At 38.1% G+C, this 25,141-nt stretch overlaps 1 protein-coding gene across 4 annotated transcripts in view; it reads right to left on the reverse strand.

Annotated features, from left to right (window-relative positions):
* The window catches only part of CMSS1 (cms1 ribosomal small subunit homolog), a 1,462,848-nt gene that overhangs the window by 692,970 nt on the left and 744,737 nt on the right, over positions 1 to 25,141 (reverse strand). For all 4 annotated transcript variants that reach the window (XM_044071376.1, XM_044071373.1, XM_044071375.1 and 1 more), the window contains exon 3: positions 21,036 to 21,116. In XM_044071376.1, coding sequence (XP_043927311.1) covers positions 21,036 to 21,116 — 81 coding nt within the window. The remainder of the gene's footprint in view (positions 1 to 21,035; positions 21,117 to 25,141) is intronic.

Below are 25,141 nucleotides of genomic sequence, written 5' to 3' on the forward strand. Positions count from 1 at the left end.
CACTCCAAAATGTTTCTTTCTCATCCATCCCAAACCCAACTTGTGGAGCATATGCACTAACATTCAGCATTACACCATCAATTTCCAGCTTCATAAACATCAGTCTATCTGACACTCTTTTCACCTCCAAAACAATCTTAGCACACTGTTCCTTCAGGATAACCCTTACGCCATTTCTTCTCCCATCCACAACATGATAAAACAATTTGAACTCGCATCCGATACACCTAGCTCTGCTCCCCTTCCATCTGGTCTCTTGCACACACAATATACCAACCTTCCTTCGGTCCATCATATCAGCTAGCTCTCTCCCAATACCAGTCATACTGCCAAAATTCAAAGTTCTGACCCTCACTGTCACAGTCCTAGCCTTTACCTGCCTTCAGGCATGCCTTCCCCCTCTTTTGCTCCTTCTGTCAACAGTAGCCCAATTTCCACCAGCACCCTGTTGGCCAATCAATGTCTTTTGGTAATGAAGGCCAAAATACTAATTCTCTTGCTCTTCTCTTAGTGGATGTGGACACTGGGTGAGCACGATGCAAAATTTGGATATATTCTTGTTGTAAGGAAGCAGGAACAACAATTTTAGGACCTTTGAAAATAATGCCATCTTCCATCAACAATTCATCTCTGTAAGGAAAATACGTTTGCACTTCAGGTGATGCACTAGATTGCTTTGATGGCCATCCGACATTAATATAGTGACTGAGCTTCTGCAAAATTGAATCAGTCTGAGCGTAATCTCTTAATTCATCAAGTCTAGTGGTGGAAAAATTACACAGTGACATCACATCAAAGTCAAAAGTATCTGCGTTAAGGTGTTCTGTTGTAATTCTGGGTGATATGGATAAGGTATCGGCCAGCTAGAGCAATTTGCCTTTAGTGTAGACCAATTTGAAATTGTACATTTGCAATTTGAGCATAATTCTTTAAGACGCTGTTTATGGTCATTCTTAATTTATTAGGAATAGATTCTATCAGAATGTTTTTGAGTCATCACAGTAGTTATAAGCAAGGCATGATTACAGTGATTTGTACGTTATTAGATCTAATTTTGAATAACAATGTATTTTTGTTTGAAGGTCAAAATTTTTTGCAAAGATTAGAAGTGGCCATGGGTACCCCTTACACCAAGAGTTTTGCTATTTTGGTGTTGGTGCAATGGGAATATAAGTATATACACAATAGCAATCCTTTTAGTAGTCTTGTCAAATGTTATGTTAGATTAGGGGATGATGTCTTATTTTCTTTTGGCTGGTAGTGTACACGAACTATCCCAATTTGTTTCTTATTTAGAGAGTACATCTGGTTTTCTTAGTTTAACGCAGAGTCACTCAATGGCATCTATTGATTTTTTGATGCAACTATTTTTATGAATGATACTGGAGGTTTGGAGACCAAGATGTATAGGAAACCCTGCTGGAGAAATAGAATGTTGCATCATTCTAGTATGCATCCCCCTTAAATTTTTTCGACTATACTTAAGGGTCAGTCCCTGAAAACCTCTACACTTTCCATGGAGGATGGTATTTCTGGAGAAGCCTTGAACACACACAGTGCAGATTTTTTGGGCAGGGGTATGCTTGTGGATGTGTCGTTACTACACATTCTGAGGTCGTTCGTCATAGGACTGATAGAGGGGCACCAAATTTTTCAGCAAGACCTTATAGTTTTCAACATAATCTGTTTAGACGGCCAGATGGACCACCTAGGTCTCTTTTTACATACTCCAGCAATATTCAACAGTTTTGCTATGTAATTAGGAAGAATTGGCCGGTTTTATTAGCTGATGAGAAGATCAGTTCTGTAGTTGGTGGACAGCCCTCCTTTACGTTTGGGAACACCATATCAATCAAAAGACTATTATGCTATGGACCAAGACAGTCCACATCTATGGTATCTGATAAGATAGGCACTTTTTCCATGTAATAGCTGCAGGGCTTGCCCCTCAGTTGCTTCTGATGTTCAGTTTATTCATCCTGTTTCTGGACAGATTTTTTCGCCCAGGTTTTTAGCTACATGCAGAAGTAGTAATTTGGTATACTTAGCTACATGTTGTTCCTGTGACTCTTTCTATGTGGCCAAGACCACATATGCCTGTTTAGGAAATGCATTCTTGAGCATATAGGGAGTATATGCAATCTTATTTAAACCAATGTGTTAGCTTATCGTGCACTATATTTTCCAGGACATAATATAGTTAGTTTCAGAGTCTTGCAGCTGGTCCCCTCTAGTATTAGAAGAGGTGACCTGAAAAATTATACTGAAATGACTGAGGTAAAATGGCTTGTTTTCCTTCAGGCACACAAAACACCAGGACTTAACTATGGCATTCCTCTCAAACCTGCCTTGATAATGAGACATTAATTATTATTGGCTGGTTTCTATTGTTTTATTACTTGTCTTTGATGATCGATTTTATTTTATTTTATTTTATAATTGATCTATCCTGGGTATTTTTTTATCTTGTTTGGTCTGAAGAAGCGGCAACCCAGCAAAAGTGCTAACCTCAATAAATTTGTTCTATTTTTATTGTATTTTTTTATTTGGTGACCGTGTCAGCTGACCCACATTTTGATTTTGATGCTCTAGATAATACTGTGAATTTAAAAATAATTCATATATATGTGTCTTACAAAAACAGCATTTAATGGAATTTTACAGCCTGGTAGAGTCTAACAGCATTGTAGGACTAATCTTGTATACTTAGGTTAAGCATTAAGGTACAAAGTTCACCAAAAAGCTTTATCTTAATTGTGAGTGAGTGAGAGAACATGCAAGAAGAGTTAATCAGTTACTTTTGTGAACAAATTGCACCCTCATCCCATCCCAAATAACCCTCATCTACCTGAATACTGACCATAGGTTCATAGGTAGGTACTAGGCTATTGGCCCAAGGGCCTATACAAGCCTAGCCAAAAATGTACCCTGGCTTTCCCCATGCAAGAAAATAATTTTTCTGTGTCCCTGTCGAGCAGATCCACAGAAGTGATCCCCAGGGTGAATTTCCTATTTCCCATCCAATCATCAAGATTTTTCTTTAAGAGTGCTAACGAGGAGCTTTGTTTGATATAGATAGGTAATTTATTCCAATGTATGGGAAGTCTCTGGGATAGGAATCTATCCCTCCAACAGGTTCTGTATATTGAGATGACAAGGTTTAGGTCCCTAGAGCGTGTAGCTCGGAGGGATTGGGATTTCTTTAAGTGGAGCATGTCCATCAGCTCTGGGTTTGACATAGCACTGTATGTTAGGCAGAAACAGCCTCTTAGTAAGCGATATGCGATGGAGTAAAGCTGGAGTTTTTGGAGACAGTCTGCGTAGGGAATCTGCTTGAGGCTAGTAATCCTCTTTGTGAGGTATTTCTGCAGCCTTTCCAGTTGTTGCAGATGTCTTGTGAGGTACATACCTAATGGGGCGCTGTACTCTAATGGGTTTAATGAGTGATGAGTACATGGGAACAATTACCTCTTTTTTCCTGGATGAGAAACCTTTTGTGATGAGGTGTACCACGTAGAAGGATTTCCTGACTACTGTGGCAATGTGATTATCAAAGGAGAGACTACTGTCCGCCTGTGTCCCAAGGTCCCTTATCACACTTTCGGTGTTAGGTAGACTACCGCCTATGTGGTAGTTCATGGGTACAGTTTTTACCAAAAGGGATGTCGATGCACTTTTTGGCATTGAGCTTGAGGCCATGACTTTGACACCAGGCATCTGTCTCAGTGAGGCCCTTTTGCAGGATGTCCACATCGTTAGGAGTTTCAATTATGGCTCCTAGTTTGCAGTCATCTGCGAACTTCATTAGCCAAAGATCTTCTGTGTTAGCCTGTACTTCAGAGTAGTAGATACCAAACAGGAGAGGACCCAGGACTGAACCCTGTGGTACTCCACTTGTCACTGGTCTGAAGTCAGATTTGGAGTCTGCTACTTTCACAGTGTGGGCTCTGTCAGTGAGCCAGTTGGCAACCCATCTTGTGACACAGGGATTTAAACCTAGTTTAGTGAGTTTACCTATTACAGATTGGGGGATGGTGTCAAAAGCCTTGGCGAGATCTAGATAGGCTGTGTGAGCCACCTTACCCTTATCTACGACTTTGGTGACTGCTTCAAAGAAGTCTATCAGGTTTAAGAGACATGATCTGCCTTTTACAAACTTGAACTGGGTGGGGTCCAGAGTTTGGACATTGCCAATGTCTTTGTTTATAAGTTCCATGATGATACATTCCATGGTCTTGCAGACCAGGCTCGTCAGGCTAATAGGGCAGTAGTTCCCAGGGTCTGTGGAGTGGGATAACCGTTGCTGTGTGCCATTCAGTGGGCACAAAGCCTGAGGTGAGGCTATGATTGAACATGGTACTTAGGTGGGGTGCCAGTTCGTTCTGTAGTTCGTGTAGAACGTAGCCTGGGATGTTGTCAGGTCCCATGGATGCTGTGTTCTTGGCTTTGGAGAGTGTGGTTTTTACCTGTGCAGCTCTGATTACAGGAACTTTGCATTCTTCCAGTATAGAGATGGTCCCTTTAGGGGGTGAGGGGGGGGGTGAAATTAGCATTGAACCTATCTGCCAGGATGCTGGCAATATCAGTTGGGTCTGTATATTTAGTGCCATTGTGCTGTAACTCAGAGCAGATCTGAGTGTTGCCACTGAGATTCTTGACATAGCTATAGAATGCTTTGTGGTTGTCTTTAGAAACCGTGGCGATTTTGTTTTCTTAACTAGCTTTGGAGGATTTTATGAGGGAACTCAGCTTCTTACTGAGGCTGACCAGGGAGTTCCTCCAATCATCAGATTTTACTCTCTTTTGCAGTAGTTTTTTTCTTCTGTTGAAGAGACTGTTTATGGCAGGGGACCACCAGATTGGCTTCTTGTTTTTGGAGGATAGCATGATCCATGCACTCGTGTAAGTGCTTATAAAGTGCATTTATGTAGGATTCAGCAGTCGTAACTCTATTGTCCGTCTGCACGGGTGTCGTGAAGTTGGCTTTGGAGAAATTTTTTACGGTGGTTTCCCTAATGGAGGGTGGGGGCGGGATGTGGATGTCTAGGGTGATTAGCTTGTGGTCAGATCTGACCAATGAGGAATTGACCTCTGGTGTGGAAGACTGGTCACCCATGTTGGTAAAGACTAGGTCTAGGATATTGCTGCCCCTGGTGGGGGTGTGGATAAGTTGATCCAAGCCATTGGAATTTATGAATTCCAGAAAACTTTGAGCAAGAGAGTTTGTATACGAGTAGTTTTCCCAGCTAATGGTGGGGTAGTTGAAAACGCCCAGTGTTAGGGTGTTAGGTTGTACCCTAATATTTTCCAGTGTATCAAGAAATGAGGAGTGGGAATCCTGGGGCATGGTGGGGATCTGTAGCAAGCTACAGTTTGGATTATGATCTTGCCCAGAGTTAGTTGCACTTGGATAATCTCGGATGCATTATGCTGAGCAACTAGCCTGGAGATGTGGATATCCTTAATGAATATGGACACGCCTCCACCTTCAGTGTTTCGGTCCAGGTTAGGTGGCCGAAAGGTGTGGTATGAATTACAGCCTAGTAATGCAGCGGTGATCTCTGGCGCCTTGAACTAGGTCTCTGTCACTACACAGATGTCGATGTTCTCCATTTTAAGGAGTGCCTCGAGTGTGTGCATTTTGAGGTTTAGACTTCTAACATTGACTAGCATTACCCTCAGATTTTGCTTGCTTGTATCTGTTACGGTGGTGAATTTGTCATTTGAACCTTGCCTAAAAAGGCACTATAGGGGTGGCAAGAGCCTTTAGCCAGTATCCGGAATCCCAAGGGTGACAGGTGCAGGCCATCTCTGGCAAAACATCATGGCCTGTCGTTCATGTCATTCCAGGCAGACAGATACTGGATCCCCTTAGAATGACACCAGAAGCTTAGCCAATTGTTGAAGTCAATTATTTTGTCCTTATACTGTGGTATCATTCTGGGTGATGGCAGGATACTACTCAGGGCTAGGGTCATACCTGCCTGGGCTACAAGATCGGAGAACTCCTCCATGTCTCTTTTCATGTAGTCCAGGGAGGTACGTCTCAGGTCAGTCACACCAACATGGACAATGACAGAGTCATATTTGTACTTGTTGTAGAGTGACCTGAGTGCGTGCGTTGTTTAGCCTGGTGGGTGGAACATCAGTGTGCCTGACTATAGAGTCACCTATGACTAGAGTGTTGGGTACATTGTTATGCTTTATGGGCTGTGGTTGGGTGGCACACTGTGTTTGTGGGCTATGTGTCATTTGAGTTGTGTTTGGGGGTGGAGGTTGCTTGCGTTTCTGCTCTGGAGGTCCCTGTTGCTTGGGAAGACTTTTATTGAGAGCCTCCGTGAATGTAGGTGTGTGTTTTGTATTTCTGTGTGTGTGTTTTGGTGGTGTAGGTTTTGAGAGACTATGTGATGAGTGTGGTGTGGTGCAAGTGTTTACCCTCTCCTCATGACTGTCTAGTCCAGTCTTGGGCGAAGAGAACTTTGTTTCCAGTTTGGCTATGTAAGTGCATCTCTCACAGGTTGTAGTGTTGGGTGGTAGGAGGAGTACACGAGGCAATTGCTGCATTGCCCCAAGATGCACAGATTCATTAGGTAGACAGGAGAAAACACTGGCAGCTGACCCATACCCATGCCTGGGTAGTTGCTTATTTATTAAGTACTAAAAACTGTTTTCCTCTAGACGAGTGAGAAAAGTTGAGTGCTGTAGTAATTTGTAGCTTATTTAGTGCTTACGATGAGTTCTGAACAAGTGCTGAGCTCAAAGAAAGAAATTTGAGTGCTAAAACAAAAAAACTGGCTAGTTCTAAGGGAAAATTTGAAGAGCAAACTTTATGGTTCCGGGAATATTTTAACCCCAGCTAAGCGACGATGCATAAAGTGTATTTTTTTTTTAATATAACAGTAGCAAATGAGCAAACTGATTTAAACAAATTAACCAATAAAAAGCTAAAAACTGAGCCCTGTTCCAGCAGTCTTTGATCAGACAAGTTCTAACTGCTCACTCCTGCCACTAGGGTGCACGGGAACCTTTTCCAGAAAAAGATGGCCTGGATTACTGCTTAGGTTATACAAACAAAGCTAGATTCAGGAGGTCTGAATCTAGTCGTGTGCGACAGCAAACAAGGCATACCAATTTCAGAAAGAAACAGTTCAAATAAGCAAGCACAATAAGCTTTTAACCAGAAACTCACAGCTCAGAAGGGTAGAATCTACCTCCTCCCACAAGAGTGCAGACCATACCTTCTTAAAGCAGAACTAATACACTTTTAGAATAACAGACACTAAAGCCTTCAATCAGCAACTCCCAAATTAGAAGGATGCAAGCTGCCTGTTCTGCCACAACAGTGACAACCACAAACTTTCTTAATGTAAAACAACTGATCTGAAGTGTAAGTACTTAAACCAAAGGCTTAGAATAACAGTTACAATTTAATCAGGCTACTAACAAGCAGTAATAAATGCAGCAGAATAAATGCAATTAAGTACTTTTAAGAACAGGCAGCAAAAGCAAAATAAAGTAATAAAGTAGGAAGAAACACAAATACAGTAAAAGCAGATGAATATAGTGCATTTTTTATAACAATAGAAAACAAGCAAAGTGATTTAAACAAATTACCCAAGTAGCCAGTAAGATAGCTCAAAACTGAGCCCTGTTCCAGCAGTCTTCAATCAGACAAGTTCTAACTGCACACTCCTGCCACTAGGGTGCAGGGGAACCTTCTCCAAAAAGATGGCCTGGATTAGTGCTCAAGTTATACAAACAAAGCTAGATTCAGCAGGCCTGAATATAGTCTATGCTACAGCAAACAAGGTGCACCAATTTCAGAAAGAAAAAGTTCAAATAAACAGGCACAATAAGCCTTTAACCAGAAATTCCCAGCTCAGAAGGGCAGAATCTAGTCTCTCCTCCCATAAGAGTGCAGACCACAAACCTTCTTAATGTAAAATAACTGGCCTGAAGCCCAAGTGCTTAAACCAGAACTAATACACTTTTACAACAGACACTGAGCCTTCAATCAGCAATTCCCAACTTAGAAGGATGTAAGCTACCTGTCCTGCCACAACAGTGCAGACCACAAACCTTCTTAATGTAAAACAAATGGTCTGAAGCCTAAGTGCTTAAACCAACAGGCTTAGAATAACAGTTACAATTTAAGCAGGCTACTGTGAAGCAGTAATAAGTGCAGCAGAATAATACAATTGAGTACTTTTAAGAAGAGGCAAAAGCAAAATAAGGTAATAAAGTAGGAAGAAACACAAATACAGTAAAAGAAGATGAATAAAGAGCATTTTTTTTAGTAAAGGGCAAGGAGAGAGGAATTGGGTTGGCCTTCTCAAATGTTCTCTCTGTATTAAGTAGAGTGAACACTAGACGGGGAGGGGTGTCCCACATCAAATTTACAATAGGGGTGGGCAACTGCAAAGCCACCAACTATTTTCAGGACAGATGAGAACAGAAAGCAATGCCATAAAATATATAAAATAATTCAGAAAGGCAAAAAATATTTCAGTGAGGCAAAATTAAGTTAAACAATTAAATAGACAAAAAAATAAAATAAGTACTATCTTTAAAACTGCAAGTTTGTACTTAACTTCAGCTTCTAACACAGTTGATTGTACCCAATCAAACCATTCAGAAATTGAGCAGAAAACCATTCAACTGTTCAGATTTTCACAGAATATCCAAATTTTATTTACACATTTTTTTGCCCACTCCTCAAAAAATTTCGGGGTTTCTGGCAAACAACTGAGGAATGAAGTCAATAAATAATTACAATCATTTGAGTTTCAGACTTCATATCCTTCATAAAAATGCATGCCAACAAAAATAAATTATTCTTACAACTTTCTATGTTTAAAAGAGCAAAAGTATGTACCTAACCAGGCATCTCCAACAACTGCAATGTCCACAGATGTTCCTCACTTAAAGAATACAGGGTGTAAGTAATATGTCCTATGCAGACAGACTGAAGGCCCTATCCCTGTATTCTGTCTCCTACAGAATTTTGAGGGGAGATCTATGCCTGACATACAGGGCATTGTCAGACCTCACTCTGCTGGACCTCCTGCATATCCACAAAACAAACATTACTGGAATTACCCGTTCTAAAGACTTAAACCCTGCCTGTGATACAAATAGTACCTGCTGGAGAGATAGGTATTTATCCAAGAGACTACCCCATCTATGGAAAAGGTGACCTATCCATGTGAAGCAGAGTTCCTCCTTAATCCAATTCAAGTTCAACTTGGACAATTGGATGGGAAACTGGAAATTCACCCCTGGTTTGGCACCTATGTCTCTGTTGCAAACACATAACCTGTAAATAGTTCATCTCCCAGGCCCATGCTTACACTTATCAAGGGTATCATAACTTGTCAAGAGATTTTGCATTCATGGCTAGGCTTAAAAAGGCCCTTGTGGTTGTTAGCCTAGTAAACACCTATGAACATTTCAAATTTGTCTCTATTTTTGGGCCTCTGAACCCCATTATTTTTGGCTTTGTCTAGACTTCTTGGGCTAAGGGGTTAAGTGGTAGGGTAATGAATCATTATAATTGTACCTTTGTTTGCACAGGCTGTCCTGACTTTATTTCAGCACCTACAATACTAAACCTTCAAGCAGAGAACAGTTCCATGCACCTCAGATCATTAATTGTATTACTAGTGAAATAACTTGTGCACCAAATGCATAACCATATCACACACTACTGTGCATCAGACCCAGAAGCAGAATGCAATACTGACTGACTGCAAGCTGTCCAGGATTTCCTCAGTCTACAGTGCATCAGAAACCGCTTGCTCAGTCTTGTTAACATAAAACAAATGATGTCTCAAACCTGCTGGTTGCTATTTGGAAGTTTTGTCCCTTCTACTGCTGCTTGACAACTGAGCTGGTAAATACAAGACTTGGGACCTGGGACATGCAAGAGACTAACCCCCCTCTAAAGATGTTTTCAATCTGTGCCATTTGGCTGAATGATACTGACAAGTTTCAATCCATTGTGACCACTCAAATACATTCCAAGTTATCACATTCCAATCGTATGTAGTGGAAGTTTGGTTGGCTGCATTACTATCATGCTTCAGGGTTCAATTTTTAACTATTACTGTTTTTTAGTAAATTGTGAAGTGTTTTATTTAAGTCTAGTTGAGTGTGTCCTGTAATAAATTAGAAAGTTACATGCCTTTTTGCCTTCAAGCGTGGGGCTGATCAAATTCAAGCTATCTCAGTACCTGATATAGCACCACTGCTGTCAAGCATAGGGATTAATTAATTATGCACTGTACATAATAAGATTTAAATTAATTAAACAATATTTGACCAATAACAATTAAAAAATAAGTTGAAGTAGCTTTGTGTTCTAAATGACGTGTACTACACATACCTCTCTCCAAAGTTACAGGTCTTTAAGAAGCAGATAACATGTAACATGTAATTACACAAATACAAAAAAAACAGTCAAGTGGTGTAGGAACGAAATCAAAAAAATCAGGAACCTAAACTGATGAGCTTTTAATTGCCACTTTCGTAAAAACTTCTTCAGAATTACAAAGCAATAAAATCACAAAGCATATATACACATACTCATCCAATAAAACAAGTAAACAATTGAAATAACAATTTAATAAAAAAAATTTGTTCTTAAAGAACTTTTAACTTGCGTGCCTTCCAAAAAACACTTTATAATTTCATTCAGACCTGGGGGCACAGTGGCACTTAGCCTAAGTTGCCATTCTACCTCCCTCATTTCAACTTGATTTTTATATTCTCCCCCTCTCCAGTCTTCAGGGACGTATTCTGCCAGTTTTTTCATTAACATCTAATTACAAACTATCAAATACCAGACGCAAAAATTAAGATTGCCTTTTGCCTTACAGTCTACTTCAGAAACACAAGTTAGAAACAAATAATACTCTACAAACACAAATGTACAAAACAAAGTTGCTTCTTAGGTTCATAGGTGTGCACTAGGCTAATGGCTCTGGAGCCTTTACAAGCTTAGCCCATAGAAGTGCCCTGGCACTTATCTTCAAAAATCACTTCAAAAGTTAGCTTAAGAGTTAGAAAAATGCCTAAACTCTATGTCCTAAATATACACTTAGATTCTGTACACTATAAATAAGCAATTAAATCTGCTAACTCTACAAACCTGTATCACCATATAATCAACTACTCTGCAAGACACCATAATCTGAATTGTAAACTAACAGTTGTAAGTCAACTTTTTTTTATTTTATTTAAATTCAATGATTCAAACATTCAAGCTCAGGACTTAAGAAGGCCAGTTAAAGGTTTGCTTTAATATAAAACCTGTTGCATATAACACGTCCTTTCAAACCATATGTCTAATGACTTAAACATTAGTAAACTGTTTGCACACTTAATATCTATAGTTGGAGTAATTCCATAATCTACATGCACTGAAATGAAAAAATAAAGGCATCAATTTTGAACTGATACTGTACAAGTGAACTAAGATTATTTTTCCTAGTATTTAAACCATGATTTATAAAACCAACTCCCAGCAATGCAGAAAACCCTTCATCCTTTGTGCACTTCTACACTAAACTTAAATCAGACCTTACTAGATTATAAGCTATTGAATACAATTATACAATTCCAAGTCTCTTTGCATATGACAAGGATTTAAATCCAGCTATACATATATTTGGTAAATGTTCTTTGGGCACACTTAAGATTATGCAGCAGTGACATCCCCAGCACATAAAAGGAACCACAATATTCAAATCATGGGGTGAATGCTGGCAGAAAACAGCTTAACCGTAACCCTAGATGTAAAGGGCTCAAAAATATTTTATTAGTCCATAACATTTCTTAACAACATAATTCACATGAGAATCAAAAGCAAAAGATGAATCAAAAATTACAACTAAATCCTTTATTTAACTGAAAAAAAAAACAGAATTATCCAGGGCATAGCAATTATTGGTAACAATAAAGTGCACAAAAGAAGATTTATTGTTGGTAAATTTCATACCCCTTTGTTGTACCCACATGGTTAACTTATCCAGATAATTTTGCAAACACTGATGATTTGCTGTAATAGTTATTATGCCTCCAACCTATAAATCATCTGCAAATTTACTCAAATGTATTTAGATGTAAATCACTCATAAGCAACCCAACAACACACATCCAAAATCCAACCACAGGGGACTGCCACATTTAAAGGTTACATATTTTGAAAGTTTATTCTTAATATTAACTCTACTTTTCTAATCTAACAACCAATTTATAACTCATCTTTTTACAAACACATTCATATCTGTCCTATTCAATGTATCAATGAAAACAGAATTAGCCAGATTCTGATAAACCACATTTATTTGTTTCCAACATGTTAACTATACATTCACAGAATATCAACAAATTAGATAGACTCAGTCTTCCAGATATAACTCCATGCTGGTATATATCATTAGAGAAACTAAACATATGCTTAAATGATAAGCTTACTGCCCTATTAAAAGACTTCCCCAGGATACAAATCAAACTAACTGATCTGTAACCACCAATAGTGGTAACCAGGATGATTTTTACTTACTGGAACAACTGCTTCCTTCCATATTTTTGAAATAAACCTTCAACCAAAGTTTGCTGAAACAAATAAATCAAACAAGGGTATAAACAGTCACTTATACCTCTCAAAAAATAGTCATTCAATTCATCTGGCCCAGCTGCTGAGTTTTTTTAATACAATCTAATGATAGTTTTATATGTTCTGTCATTAGTGGAGGATAGCTACCAACTTAATTTGGTAGAAAATAAGAATCTACACCATTTACATAAGATCTGAAAAAAAATCAACGAATAAATCAACCAAAATCTCAGGGTCAGTTACCTTCTCTTAGCACCAAACTTGAATTTATCATCCAAATAGCCTTGCATATGTTAAAACAAACCATTTTTAATATCCAGTACATTAGTGGTCAACTTTAATTAACAGGCAGTGCTATGCTCATTAACTAATCCTATAAAATATTTCTTATAGTTATTATAAACATACTTGTCACTGTTGGGCGAGCCATAAAGTACTTAAACAAATTTCTCTTATTTATTCTGTCAAGTTTTCAAGGTGACCTAAAATACTTCCCTCCTGTAGAAAAACATGTTGGAACAAAATGATCAATGACTCTGCCCATTTGACTATAAAAATATCTCACTTTTCACAAATAGTTTTACCTTTCATCTCAGAATCCCATTCCCATCATAGAAGTTGTAATAGCTGCAAAATCTTATCTATACGATTGTTTAACCTGCACCCATTCATTAACTTTTAGTAAATTAAAATCCATAATTTCAAAACTAACACACAAATGATCTGAGTACTCTAGCTATGAAGATGTTCTACAATATTAATTTCTTAATTTGTTAGGGAGCCAGACTACATTTAATATTATACCTACTCGTAATATTCTCAGTTACAATCTGTGAGTATTTCCAAAAGATGATCTCTCTCGAGATGTCACTTTCCAATTTACTGGATGAAAAGGGCACTGATCAATCAACAGTAGGTGCATATAAGTCAACAGCAATTATATCAAAATCCTACTCAAAACAAGTAACAATATGTTGACTCAACACATCAAGTTCTTCAAGGAAATTTGGTGAACAATAAAAAAGGGCCACATGCTTACTTCCACTTTCATTGGTTAATTTCTCATAAACTCCAAATTATCATTACTTGAAACAAGTACAGAAGAAAACTTTGTAGAAATGTAAATAGATACTCCCTTCCCCCCTTTTTATTAAGCTTCTAAGTGCGATGTCCACCAAAACCCTGTATATTCAGCATGGTATAATTACTACTAAATCATGTTTGAGTTATAAATAGAATATCAAAATAATTTTCTATTCACATTAATTACATCTTCAACCCTAAAAACATTTTGACCAATTTGATCAAATAAGTACAAAACACGACTGCCCACATAACTCAAATCCAACAAGTCATTAGCAAAGTAAGCATATAAATCAAAAACATCTAAACTGTAAACTGACAAGCTATTAATTCAAAAGTAAAAAAACAAAAAAAAAATAGCTTAAGGAAAAACAAATTAAACTTTGTTTCTCTCAGATGAAGTTGATCAAGAACAAGACCTCAATTCCAAGCCCACTGCTACAATTATTTTTTACATCTGTCAATATGTCTTCATCCAAGCATGTCCTCACTTCCCGTGTAGGCACCCTGCATCATAGCATCTTAGTGCAGAATTTTATTTAGGATTCAATTCTCTCCCACTTCAGAGAATGTAATGACTTGCTGATGCTTCCTGTTTCCACTGTGGGTCAGCTAACCACTCCAGTAGAGTTTTTTACAAGGGTTGTCTTAACTTTTTGAGTGACTTTTGCTGCCCTTTTTGTGGTTCTGTAAGATTCCCCACCCCCAAAGAGATGCTTCTCATCCACCTGTGTTTTTGCTATTTCACTTAACCCTCTCATTTTTATCTTCCGCTAAGACAGTTGTATTTTCTTCCATGCATACTGCTTTTCCAAAAAACAACTGACTTCATTTTCATAATCATTCCTTAAGACATCCTCATGGTTCTTCCATGATCATCAGTTTCTCTTGCCATCCATATAATTACTCTGAGTCCTGAACCTCTGCGCTTAACAAACTTTCCACTAACAATCCAGGAATCATAATCTACATCGCAGTCTGATTACTAGTGTACAGTATCTCATTATCCTCTTGATGTTTACTTCACTTACACTGGTAAACATTATGTCAAGGAGGGTCCACTTCTGCACTTTCCCATTTCTCTCTCTCTCAACTTCATTCATATGCACACCTAATACTCTGTTGTTAGGTTAAAATAAGCCATACCTATGGGCTTTTCAGCTCTATGTCCACCTATAATCCAACTCCTGATATCAGCATCACCCTTACGTTCTTGGATTTCATGCACTGGAAATTGTCAATTACAAGAGATACCCTACTTTACTCTGCCTTTAGACCCAGGTCCAGTACCAGTGACTTAAATCTTCACCAAATAAACAAACAAAACTTGGAGGGACAGTTTTATAATAAAATGTTCTAAAATGTCTGGAATAAACTTCTACTGCACATTAAGTAGTGCAACTTACTATCTTCCTTTGAATATAACCTTTGCAACTGGATGATTAGCCTCAATTTTACTATGGGATTGACTGGTATGCCCACTCTGGAAAAAGGACATACAGTATGAGGGAGGATACTGGCAAGGCACAAACGATCATAAGAAGAATCTGTAAAACAGATTTATGTTTTCACACATCAGAGGATGCCATTTTGATTTTTTTTAATCTTGTGACATTTCCCTGTGATTTATGTAGTGAAGTTTGTGCAACAGATTATTAAGGAACTAGTGCACTTTGCAGTATAGAGACATTATTCTACCTCCATGCCTTCGTTCAAAGATAAAGTGAAGAGAGAGGACAAGAACAAACTGTGGATGGACTGGAGATGGAGGTAGATCAATCTTTGTGAGGCTGGAAACTATCTATTTGGAAAGAAGAGTGGAGTGGTGTGGAATAATATGGCAGAAACAAGATAATTTAGGCAGAAAACCATACTTTTGAATGAATAGGTGAACAATGATCAGGGAAAAGTTGATGGTGTACAGGCTATCAAGTGTAATAGAATTTGTAAAGAGAAACAGAAAGTGGGGATTCCAAGTGGATTAATTAGAAGATTAAAGAGAAAACTGAGCAGTTGTGATGAATATTGTGCACAAAGGAGGATGGTGTAGGAAGGCGATGTAGTCTAATACAAATCAAAATGCTTACAGGAATACACCAACAGCACAGCAATGGCCTTTTTTAGAGAAAGAAATGTAGTCCTCAGTCAAACATGAAATGTTGAGAGAATAACAAAGCATTGATGGTAAAGGAGCAGTGAGGAAACGGAGATGTTATTATGTAACCAGTAGGTAGGAAAGGATGGCATTAGGGAAAGGTAAGTATAAATGCCAAAGGAGGAGAAGGATGTGCTGTAGTGGATGGCTATTGTAGCAGAAGGTACAAAAAATATACAAAGAGAGCAGTGTGAAGGTGGAGTGGCTACTGAATCAGGAAGTTAAAAAACTAGGCAAGGAAGTGACAAATGAGGAACCCAAGTTTAAAGGTAAGAAGGTGCAATGTTGCTGTGCAGTGATGAGTAAAAGGGAGAAATTCTAAAAGGATGTATGGTGTGTATCCATCCATCCACAACCCCTTTTTTCCCCCATTTTTGCACATGGGGTTGCGGTGTCACTTCAACAGTGGCAATCATCTAGAGCCAAGGTTTACACCACTGGGTGGTCAGCCCTGCCATGGTGGTTCTCCTACACAATACACTTGCATGTGGACTCATACAATCACAGCTATACCCAATTTAGAATGTCCAATCCACTTACTGCATGTCTTTGGAATGTGGGAGGAAACTGGAGCACCCGGAGGAAACCCACATGAACACAGGGAGGACATGCAAACTCGGCAAAGAAGGTTCCCCAGCTGAGAATCAAACCGGGAAACCTCTTGCTGCGTGGCAACAATACTATCCACTGTGCTGCCCATGGAGCCCATATGATGTGCATATACTTGGGAAAAGTATGTTACATGATGTGATGTGTAGGAACAGTTTAGTCTACAGTTGTCCTCTTAAAAAACATTTAGGAAATGGAAAGACAGACTTTTTATCAGTGTGCATGAGGGAACAAATGATTTAGTAGATATGATGGTAAAATTAAAAAAAAGAAGAGGCAGTTGGAGAAAGAGATTATTTGCTAGAAAGTAGGTAACTCAGTGGCCTTTTTAGAAATGATGCTACTACCATGTGCAAGTAAGGCAAGAAAGGAGAAAATAATGTTTTCACTGAATGACCAAGGGGTTAAGACAGTAAGCAAAGATATGGGAGTGTTACTATTTTGGAAAGAAATGAGCAGATCAGAAGTATTATGTCTCATGAGGATTCATGGATAAACATGAGTTATAGCAAAGGAAATAAAACATGAAGCAGTAATGTGGATAAAAATAAAAGTGAAGGGAAGCTGATGCTGTGTTTTTGTCACATGCCTATAAAGACAATGAGTCAGCTTCATGTTGTTCTTCAAGAAAAATACATAGTAAAAACATGAGCTTTATTATCCAAGGACTGATATATGGTAATATCTTGATTTAAGATCTAGAAGAGAACACATTGTAAAGGAGATGGCTTAACAGTGTATTTTTATATATGATTAAATGTGCTATCAGTGTGCTTGATGATGAACTGGTGAAAGAGGAGACTTTGATTATAATAGTGGTGGAGATACTGAAACTGCAGACATATGGATAAGTCCAGGACAACAGGGCCTCTAATGGTGTGGCAAATAAGATAGCGATAGAGATCTCCTACTCAAAGGTCTATAAGACACTTAAAGTGATAGAGCTTCCAGCCTGTCTTGGTAGCTCAAGGACTTTAGGCTTGTGATCTTTTTAATTAGGAACCTTTGGGGTGTTTACAGCTGCTTGATGTGTTTAATGAGATACATCCCAAAGGGGACACTGTACTCAATAACTTGCATGATCAAAGCTGAGTATAAGAGAGTGATTACCTTTTTTAGACCTTGATGATATTCCTTTGGCAGCTGTGCTAAATAAAAGGACTTCCTGAAAAACATTTTCACATGAGAAAAGTGAGGGTGTTATCGACCCAAGTTCCTAGGTAATTTGGTAGTGGCGTGTTGCCTAAACAAAATGATGAGGGAAGGGTTAGTCTTGCAAAAGTGGTAATAACACATTTGTAGCACTTAGTTTGAGACCATTTTTTAAGTACACCAAGAAGTTCCTAGGGAGAGGTCATTCTGGACGGTTTAGGTGTCAGAGGGGGACTTAAAAATAACCCTCATTTTGCAGTCATCTGCAAACTTTGTTAGCTCAGAGATATTGGCTTTCTGCTTCATGAGATGAAAAGTAAATGCCAAAAAGGAGTTGTCCCAGCACCAAGTCCTGAGGGACACCATTGGTTTCCTTCATACATTCTAATGAGGCACCTGTTTGCTGTCCATCTTACCACATATGGATCAATTTTTAAAGTAATTAGCTTCTATATAATGCTACCATGGGGAATGGTGTGAAAGGTTTTGGTCAGATCGAGATACTCCATGTGCATTCTATGGCTACCATCTACAGCCTCCATAATCATTTTGAAGAAATTTACCAGAATTAGAAGACAGCATCTACCAGTCACAAAGTCAAACTGTTGGGGGTCAAGTCTAATAAAATTCTTGACATTGTAGTTCATGAGGTCAGTTATAATACATTCTACAGCTTCCCAGATGAGGCTTGTAAGGCTGATGGGTCTGTAATTACTCAGAGTGGTTGTAAGGCCACCCTTAAAGAAGTCCATCGCCACTGCAGCATATGCCTTTCATCAGGGGACAAAGCCAGCAGCTAAACTTAGGTTAAACAGTTTAACAGTATGTCTGCAAGGGCATGTTTAACACTATTAACTAAGCAACCAGGTATACTGTCAGGTCCTATGGAAGAAGTATTTTTGGTCTTGGTTAGCACTTTCAGTAAATGATCTTTAGCTATAACTGGAAAAAGATTCTGCTATCCCAAGCACTTGAGTAGAAGTCTAAGGGGTGAAAACTGACACTATATGCGTTTGCAAGAATATTGGCAATGTTTATTGGATCAGAATACAAGGTGTCATTATGAATAATTTCAGAGCAAAGCAGGGTATTCTTTCTTAGTTTTCTAACATAGTTAAAGAAAGGTTTATAATTACCCTTTGGCTTCAGAGCCCTAAGTGCATGGGTTCCTTCAATGGACTTGATAATGTTCACACAAGGGCACAGTTACCTATATATCTACCAAAGCAGATGCCCCAGCATCCCAGTAAAGGTAACTGACTCTGATTCATGTTAAAAGAAAAGGAAAACCTCCAACATGACAGTGACCAGCGATTATGAGCATCTGTGTCTTGTGCAGCTACTGTTTTGACTGACCATTTCTATGGGGAACAGCTGCACAGCTATAAGGCTCTCTTGTGCTTGAAATTTAAACATGACAGCATACATCTAAAATGTAAAAATGTTTATCTAAGAAGTGATACAGTCATTATAAAATTCAAATATTTTAAGCAGCAAGTACATCTGCAATACCAAAGTAAAAAAAAATGCCTGGCTGAACTTAATATGTAATGCAATTTGTTTATTTCTTGACTGGATTTAAAGTACATAGAAAAAATTTAAAATATCTAGTTGTTAGGAATCTGAAAAATGTCACTAATGCACTATTTAGACTAAAACTAATAGAAGACCTTTGCTGAAGAATGTATTACAATGTGTTTTGTCAATATATAGTAAAAATTCATTAGATTTACTAAATGTCAAAGTCACCCTGAACCTGGAAAAAAACTCCTTTAAACATGTAAATGCAAATCTCAAAAATTAAATCAGAGTACAAAAACGCCCATCTGCCAAAATTAGCACAATGAAGAATTTTACAGAATGACTAAAATGACTACTGCCTGATCTGGATGGCTTCTTAACTGATCTCAACAGCAAGAATAGAAAATCTGACTGGCACTCACAGTTGCAATTGATAACCACCTGACTTTTGTGGATTTTAGTTTTTTCTGACCCCCCCCCCTCCAAGACCAAAGGGCAAGGAGGTTTTCCAGCACGATCATTGAAGAAATCAGCCAGGAGAGCGCGGTTCTTTGATTTTTGTTTTACTTAATGCTCAGGATTGCTGAATGAAGTGCTTCCATAGGTATTTTTATACTCCAAATATGAGTCAGAGTTTTAAGGCTGAAATAAAATATATATTCTAAGTATAAGCAGCACCGATTTATATTGATCTCTATGTAAGCAACATCTCCCCCCCTTCAAGAATGCACGTTAAAATAACATTAACTGTTTGCTGAGTGACATGAGAACATACCTCATTTATGGGACTAGGTTTAATTATTCAAAAAGTCTCTTGTCTCACCGTAATGACGAAAATAAATGTAAATATTTTATGGTTAACAGCTGCAATTCACAATACAGCCATACTTTGCTCTTCTTTTACTGATAACGTTGACAGCCAAATGCTTACATTGGCAGTGACACCCATTTTATTTATTTATGTTGTTCTTTCTCAACTTCTTACTAGGTGTATACATTACCTTGTTAAATTTATCTATGTAATATTTGTGAATCAATAGGGAACTTTAAGTCTCAATGCCTTTAGCCATATTTATATTGTATATATAGCCTGAATATAATATTGTCAATGTCACTGGATGTGACTGTATCCTACTGGATTAATATCTGTTTGTACAGTATTGTTTTATGCCCATTTATGCATAGTATTTGCCTATATGGCCCAGAACATGACCGAAATGGGTCTTCAGACCGGTTCATTTACCAAGTTACAAAGTGGCAAAAATAAAATAAGCATGATTTGCTCTGTCACTGTTTCTGTCCGTTGATTTCTTCATCATACTAGTCACTGTCACCCATATATAAAATCCAAATTACAAAACAGTTCTGATCACTTCATTAAGGATAGGCACAGTACTCTGGATGAAAGCTGGCTTCCCTAGATACACATCTTAATGTGCAAATGTTAAAAATTAGGGCAGCGTCCTTTAAGATCATAACACAAAGCCAGAAAATATATCCACTATTGCCAGCTAACACAAATCCTATAGAGGCTTTTTGGAGTTTTAGTAATATACTTCTATAGGAGTTTGCATGACTTTATTAAGAAACCCCATAAGGTTAGGCAGAGAAAATGTTAATGTGAGAGGGGAAAATAACAATGCAATATAAAACTTAGAGCAACTTACAGCCGCTGGGAGAATATCTCATCAAATTACATTCATTGAGCAACATGTCTAATGCTAACAAAGTTTTCGTACAGTAGTTTATTCATTTATGTCAAATTCCTTTTAAGCAACTGGCGATTAAAAGGATGTGCAAATTATTCTTCAACAGGTCAACCCTAAGTAGAGAGTTTTCAGTGGTAAACATTTGCAAAGTATTGAGGCAGACGCCTTGCTTATACATCTGTATTACCTTCCTTCTCCGCTTCTGTTTCTTTGGGCCTTCACCACTGCCAGCTTCTTCCTCACTTTTGGCAAGAAAACATTCTGTTGGCTGTAAAGGAATCCCAGAACACATATGAGTTTCTTACTTACCAAAAGAAAACATGCAGCAAACCACTGCCAGGAATAAAAAACTGTTCCAAAAATACATTCTGCTTTCTACATATAACAGCCATTGCTTACTCTCAGAAGTGCCAGAATCCGATTCTTCTTCTACCAAAATACCTTTTATATTCTAGGATACACTTTATCTTATCCTAATTTACATTTCTATTCAGAAGATGACTTTAATCAGTGAAACTGAAATAAATTTATACTTGTCTAAACAATGCAGTTGTTTGCCAATAACATAAAACATGTGTTTTTATGTTACTGTCATTGCTATAGCACAGGGAAAACATAATCCTGAAGGTCAGCCACATGTCTAAGCCCATAAAAGTTACAAGGCTGAACCAGGACTCATACAAATAAACCTAGATTACAACAGATAAGGATTCATTTGGCCCAACCAGATTGTCAGTCTCCCTACTTACATTAGAGAGCTGCAGCATCTACTTCAACTACATTTCAGTATCAGCAGAAAGCATGTTATATATATATATATATATATATATATATATATATACACACACACATATATATATATATATATATATATATATATAACATTTATTTTTACTTGAAAGACAACTACATTCTGAAAGATCTTGCCCAGAATAAAGAAGTTTGCAGCAAGAATCCTGATCTGATTTATTTACAGGTCTTCCACTAAAGTGGGATGGTCTAATTTCAGTTCTAACTGCTAGGTCTGTTTTTTTGGTCGTGCAGTTCATTACTAGCAATTCTAGCTTGAGTCTCAGTTCTGGTAATTTATATGGCAAAATGAATGTTTTGCTTAACTTTGAAAAAATCATTCTCCTGAAGCACACACCACACTGTAATCCAAAGATCAGATTGCAATGCATTCGTTCAGTATAAGCTTTATCATTTAACTTGCTTGAACCTACTGTTTTCAGTAGCAAAGTTTTGTTTGTTTCTTTCGACTTTTCACGGTTAGGGGTCGCCACAGCGGAACTCCGGTCCGCTAATGATTGGCAGTAGCAAAGTAATCGCTTGATATTCACATTCAGTGGAATATCCCTACAACTATCCCAATATATGGGACACTGCTTTATTTTTCCTGAGAAGGAGGTGGCAGTTCCTGAAATAAACCATTCTAAAGTCTATTGATCTACAGCATGGCTACGTCCTTGATAATCTTTAATCTCCAGGACACCTATATCAGATTTGATTCTTGCATTAACTTGGAGTACATTAGAAGGTTATTATCCTGCACCCTTGCCAAATGCAGATACTTGGCAATTGAAAGAGAATGTCTAACAAACAACTTGGCTTTCTATTCCCTGAAGCATTACCTGTTGGGAAGACCCTTCTGCTTGGCTACTGACTGTAGGCGAGTGGGCAGACTGTCAATAAAATGACTATAACAGTCCTATCCACCCTTTTATATATATTGTGACCCACTGACCTGGCCTAGCCAGCAAAAATGTCAGTGAGTTGATAAGGTCCTACAACCCTGCAGTACAAGTCAGGGTAGTTGTGACATGCTGTGAAATAAATGGGTGAGTGTATCTTTAATAGATATTTGTACATGAAAAGTTTCCAGAGAAGTTTAGTAAGGAATAAATATATATATATTAGACAGCAGTAAAGTGCTATTTGCTCATTACTGCTGAATAAAGAGTTTTGTCTAGTCCAAAGGCATTAAGGAAGTCAGTTCCTCATTTGGAGGATTAGCACAAGGTAAACAGCAGTACAGACCAACTGGAGATATTCACAGAGCTGGAATCAGGGCCTGAGTGAGGACTACATATTAGACTTTTGCTTAAGTGCAGCCCATTACTGATAGGACTATGAAGACTGTAAATATTTTGCTGAAGAAAAATCCTAAAGACTGTTTTGTTCGCTTTAAAAGCTGAGAGGGTTTTGTTGTTTTTATTTGCCTTTATGAACTGGAAGAATAAAACATTTTCTGTACATCTATGTATATGCATAGTGTGGCCTCCATTGTTTCATTAAACTTAACAAATCCTAATTCCTCTCCCTGCCCACCACCACCCCTTCCCCCATGTTACCATATTTAGATTATTATTGTATGGATTCACTCCATTTTTCTTAAGCAGAGGAATCTGTGTTGGAAGCAATGGATGATGCTGTTACTTTAGTTGGGGCTGACTCCACTTACTTTACCACAGGAAATGTGCTACAGAGGGTGGCATGAAGTAATTTAGTTCTGCTTGAGAAGCAGTTTTGCTAGCACTGCAGATGAATCAGCTGTTAATTCTACATCACTGCTTTGTGTTTTTTTTTTCTGAAGCTAGTATGGAATAATGCTTCTGTCTATTGGGGTGTCAGTGGTGTTCGCTGGTCCAAACTAAAATGGAAAATTTGATGGCAGACAAGTCCCTTGATTGCTTCATACCTCAGTGGCTGGGAATGTCCTAATTATAGCTTGCAGCAGACATGGAGGTGCAATACTTCCTAATATACACCTCTCATTATGTTGCTATTGCTTGTAGGTTAGCAGTATTAGAAAATCTTGAATACGAGCCTGTTAACACTTTTTTCAATTTCTCCAAATGTTTTGGGTTTCTAGCAGCGTGATAGATACAGAACCCAGTCTTCAGTCAGGGTACAATTAAACTTCATGAAATCTGTATTGCTTCAATCTTTGGTGTAACCAGACTGCTCTTCTCAACACCCAAAATGTGCCCAGGACTGCCTCCTTCTGCAGTTCATATTGGGTTACATGTACTGGTAGCATATTTAACTATGACTGTAAATTCATTTTTATTAGTCCTGTCACTCCTACTGCTATTGGAACTACCTGGATATCTATCTTACACATTGCTCTCGTTTTGCTTGCAAATCCTGTTATTTTATGACTTTGTGTTGCTCAGTAAACACGGCACTATAATCACTTGGTGTAGCAATTTCAATGATTAATTCTGTTTTGTCTTTTTTTCTTGGACTATTATATCTGGTTTTCTTTCACTTACTTTTTGATCGGTTGGTGCTGGGTGATCCCATTATAAATTTTGTCAACGTCACTATTGCTTTCTGTTTCTTGCTAACAATTCTTTTCAGTTACTTCTATGTCTGTGTACATGAGGCAGTTGTAACATTGCCTCAAAATGCCCAGATTCTCCAGCTGGACTGGAGAGTACATCTGAAACTGCCCTTTGGACATGCCTGAATAGGTAAAGTGAGCTGTTTTACTGATTGGCTGGTAGGGACGAATAGACAGCCTTGTCCTTCTGGACAGTATAGGGGGGTCTAGTGCTAGGGTTAATTAGTGCTTGCTATGAGTTTTGAGAAGTGCTGGGCTGTGAAATGAATGCGTTGAGTGCTTAAGTTGAAAGTTTGTCTAGTTCCAAGGGAAAAATTGAAGAGCAGACTTTGTGGAGTCGGGAATAGTTTAACCCTAGCTAACCAGCGTGCAAATGTGGTTTTTATAGCAGGGAAATTAGAGAGATAGAAATTAGCCCAAAATGGCCAATAAACTACTAACATCTGGGCTGAAACCACTCCTCCAGGGACAGATAGGCTACTCAAAGCTCCCCTCTCTTACAGATGAACAGAGAAACTTCCTTCTATCCAAGTAAGGTATGGACAACACAGAAACTTGTAACACAGCCCTGAATTCAGCAATAACCTGAAAACTGGACTATAATAGCTCAGAAAGGTGAGAAACAAGGTTTTTTATTTTTTATTTTTTTTTTCAGAAAATAAAGCAGCTACAATAAAAAAAACACTTTAAATGCACAGAAATTGCTATTGCACGTTAGTGTGTAGCCTGTAACAGTTAAACAGATTATTTTAACATAAAAATAATTTAGTTCAAGTGCAGACAGGAAATAAGTACAACATGTAGCAGAAACAAGCTTTTTAAATCAAAGAAACACTATAGAATCGGCGTATTAAACAGAATTAAAGACAGCAAGAAAATGAGAAAAATGATACTTAATCACTCCAAAGTCTCTCTTTTGTCTCTCTGCTGCTGTAGAACTCTGCAGG

This window comes from Protopterus annectens, chromosome 5.part0 (genome assembly GCF_019279795.1).
Source record: "Protopterus annectens isolate FY-2018-M chromosome 5.part0, PAN1.0, whole genome shotgun sequence".
Lineage (NCBI taxonomy): Eukaryota > Metazoa > Chordata > Ceratodontiformes > Protopteridae > Protopterus > Protopterus annectens.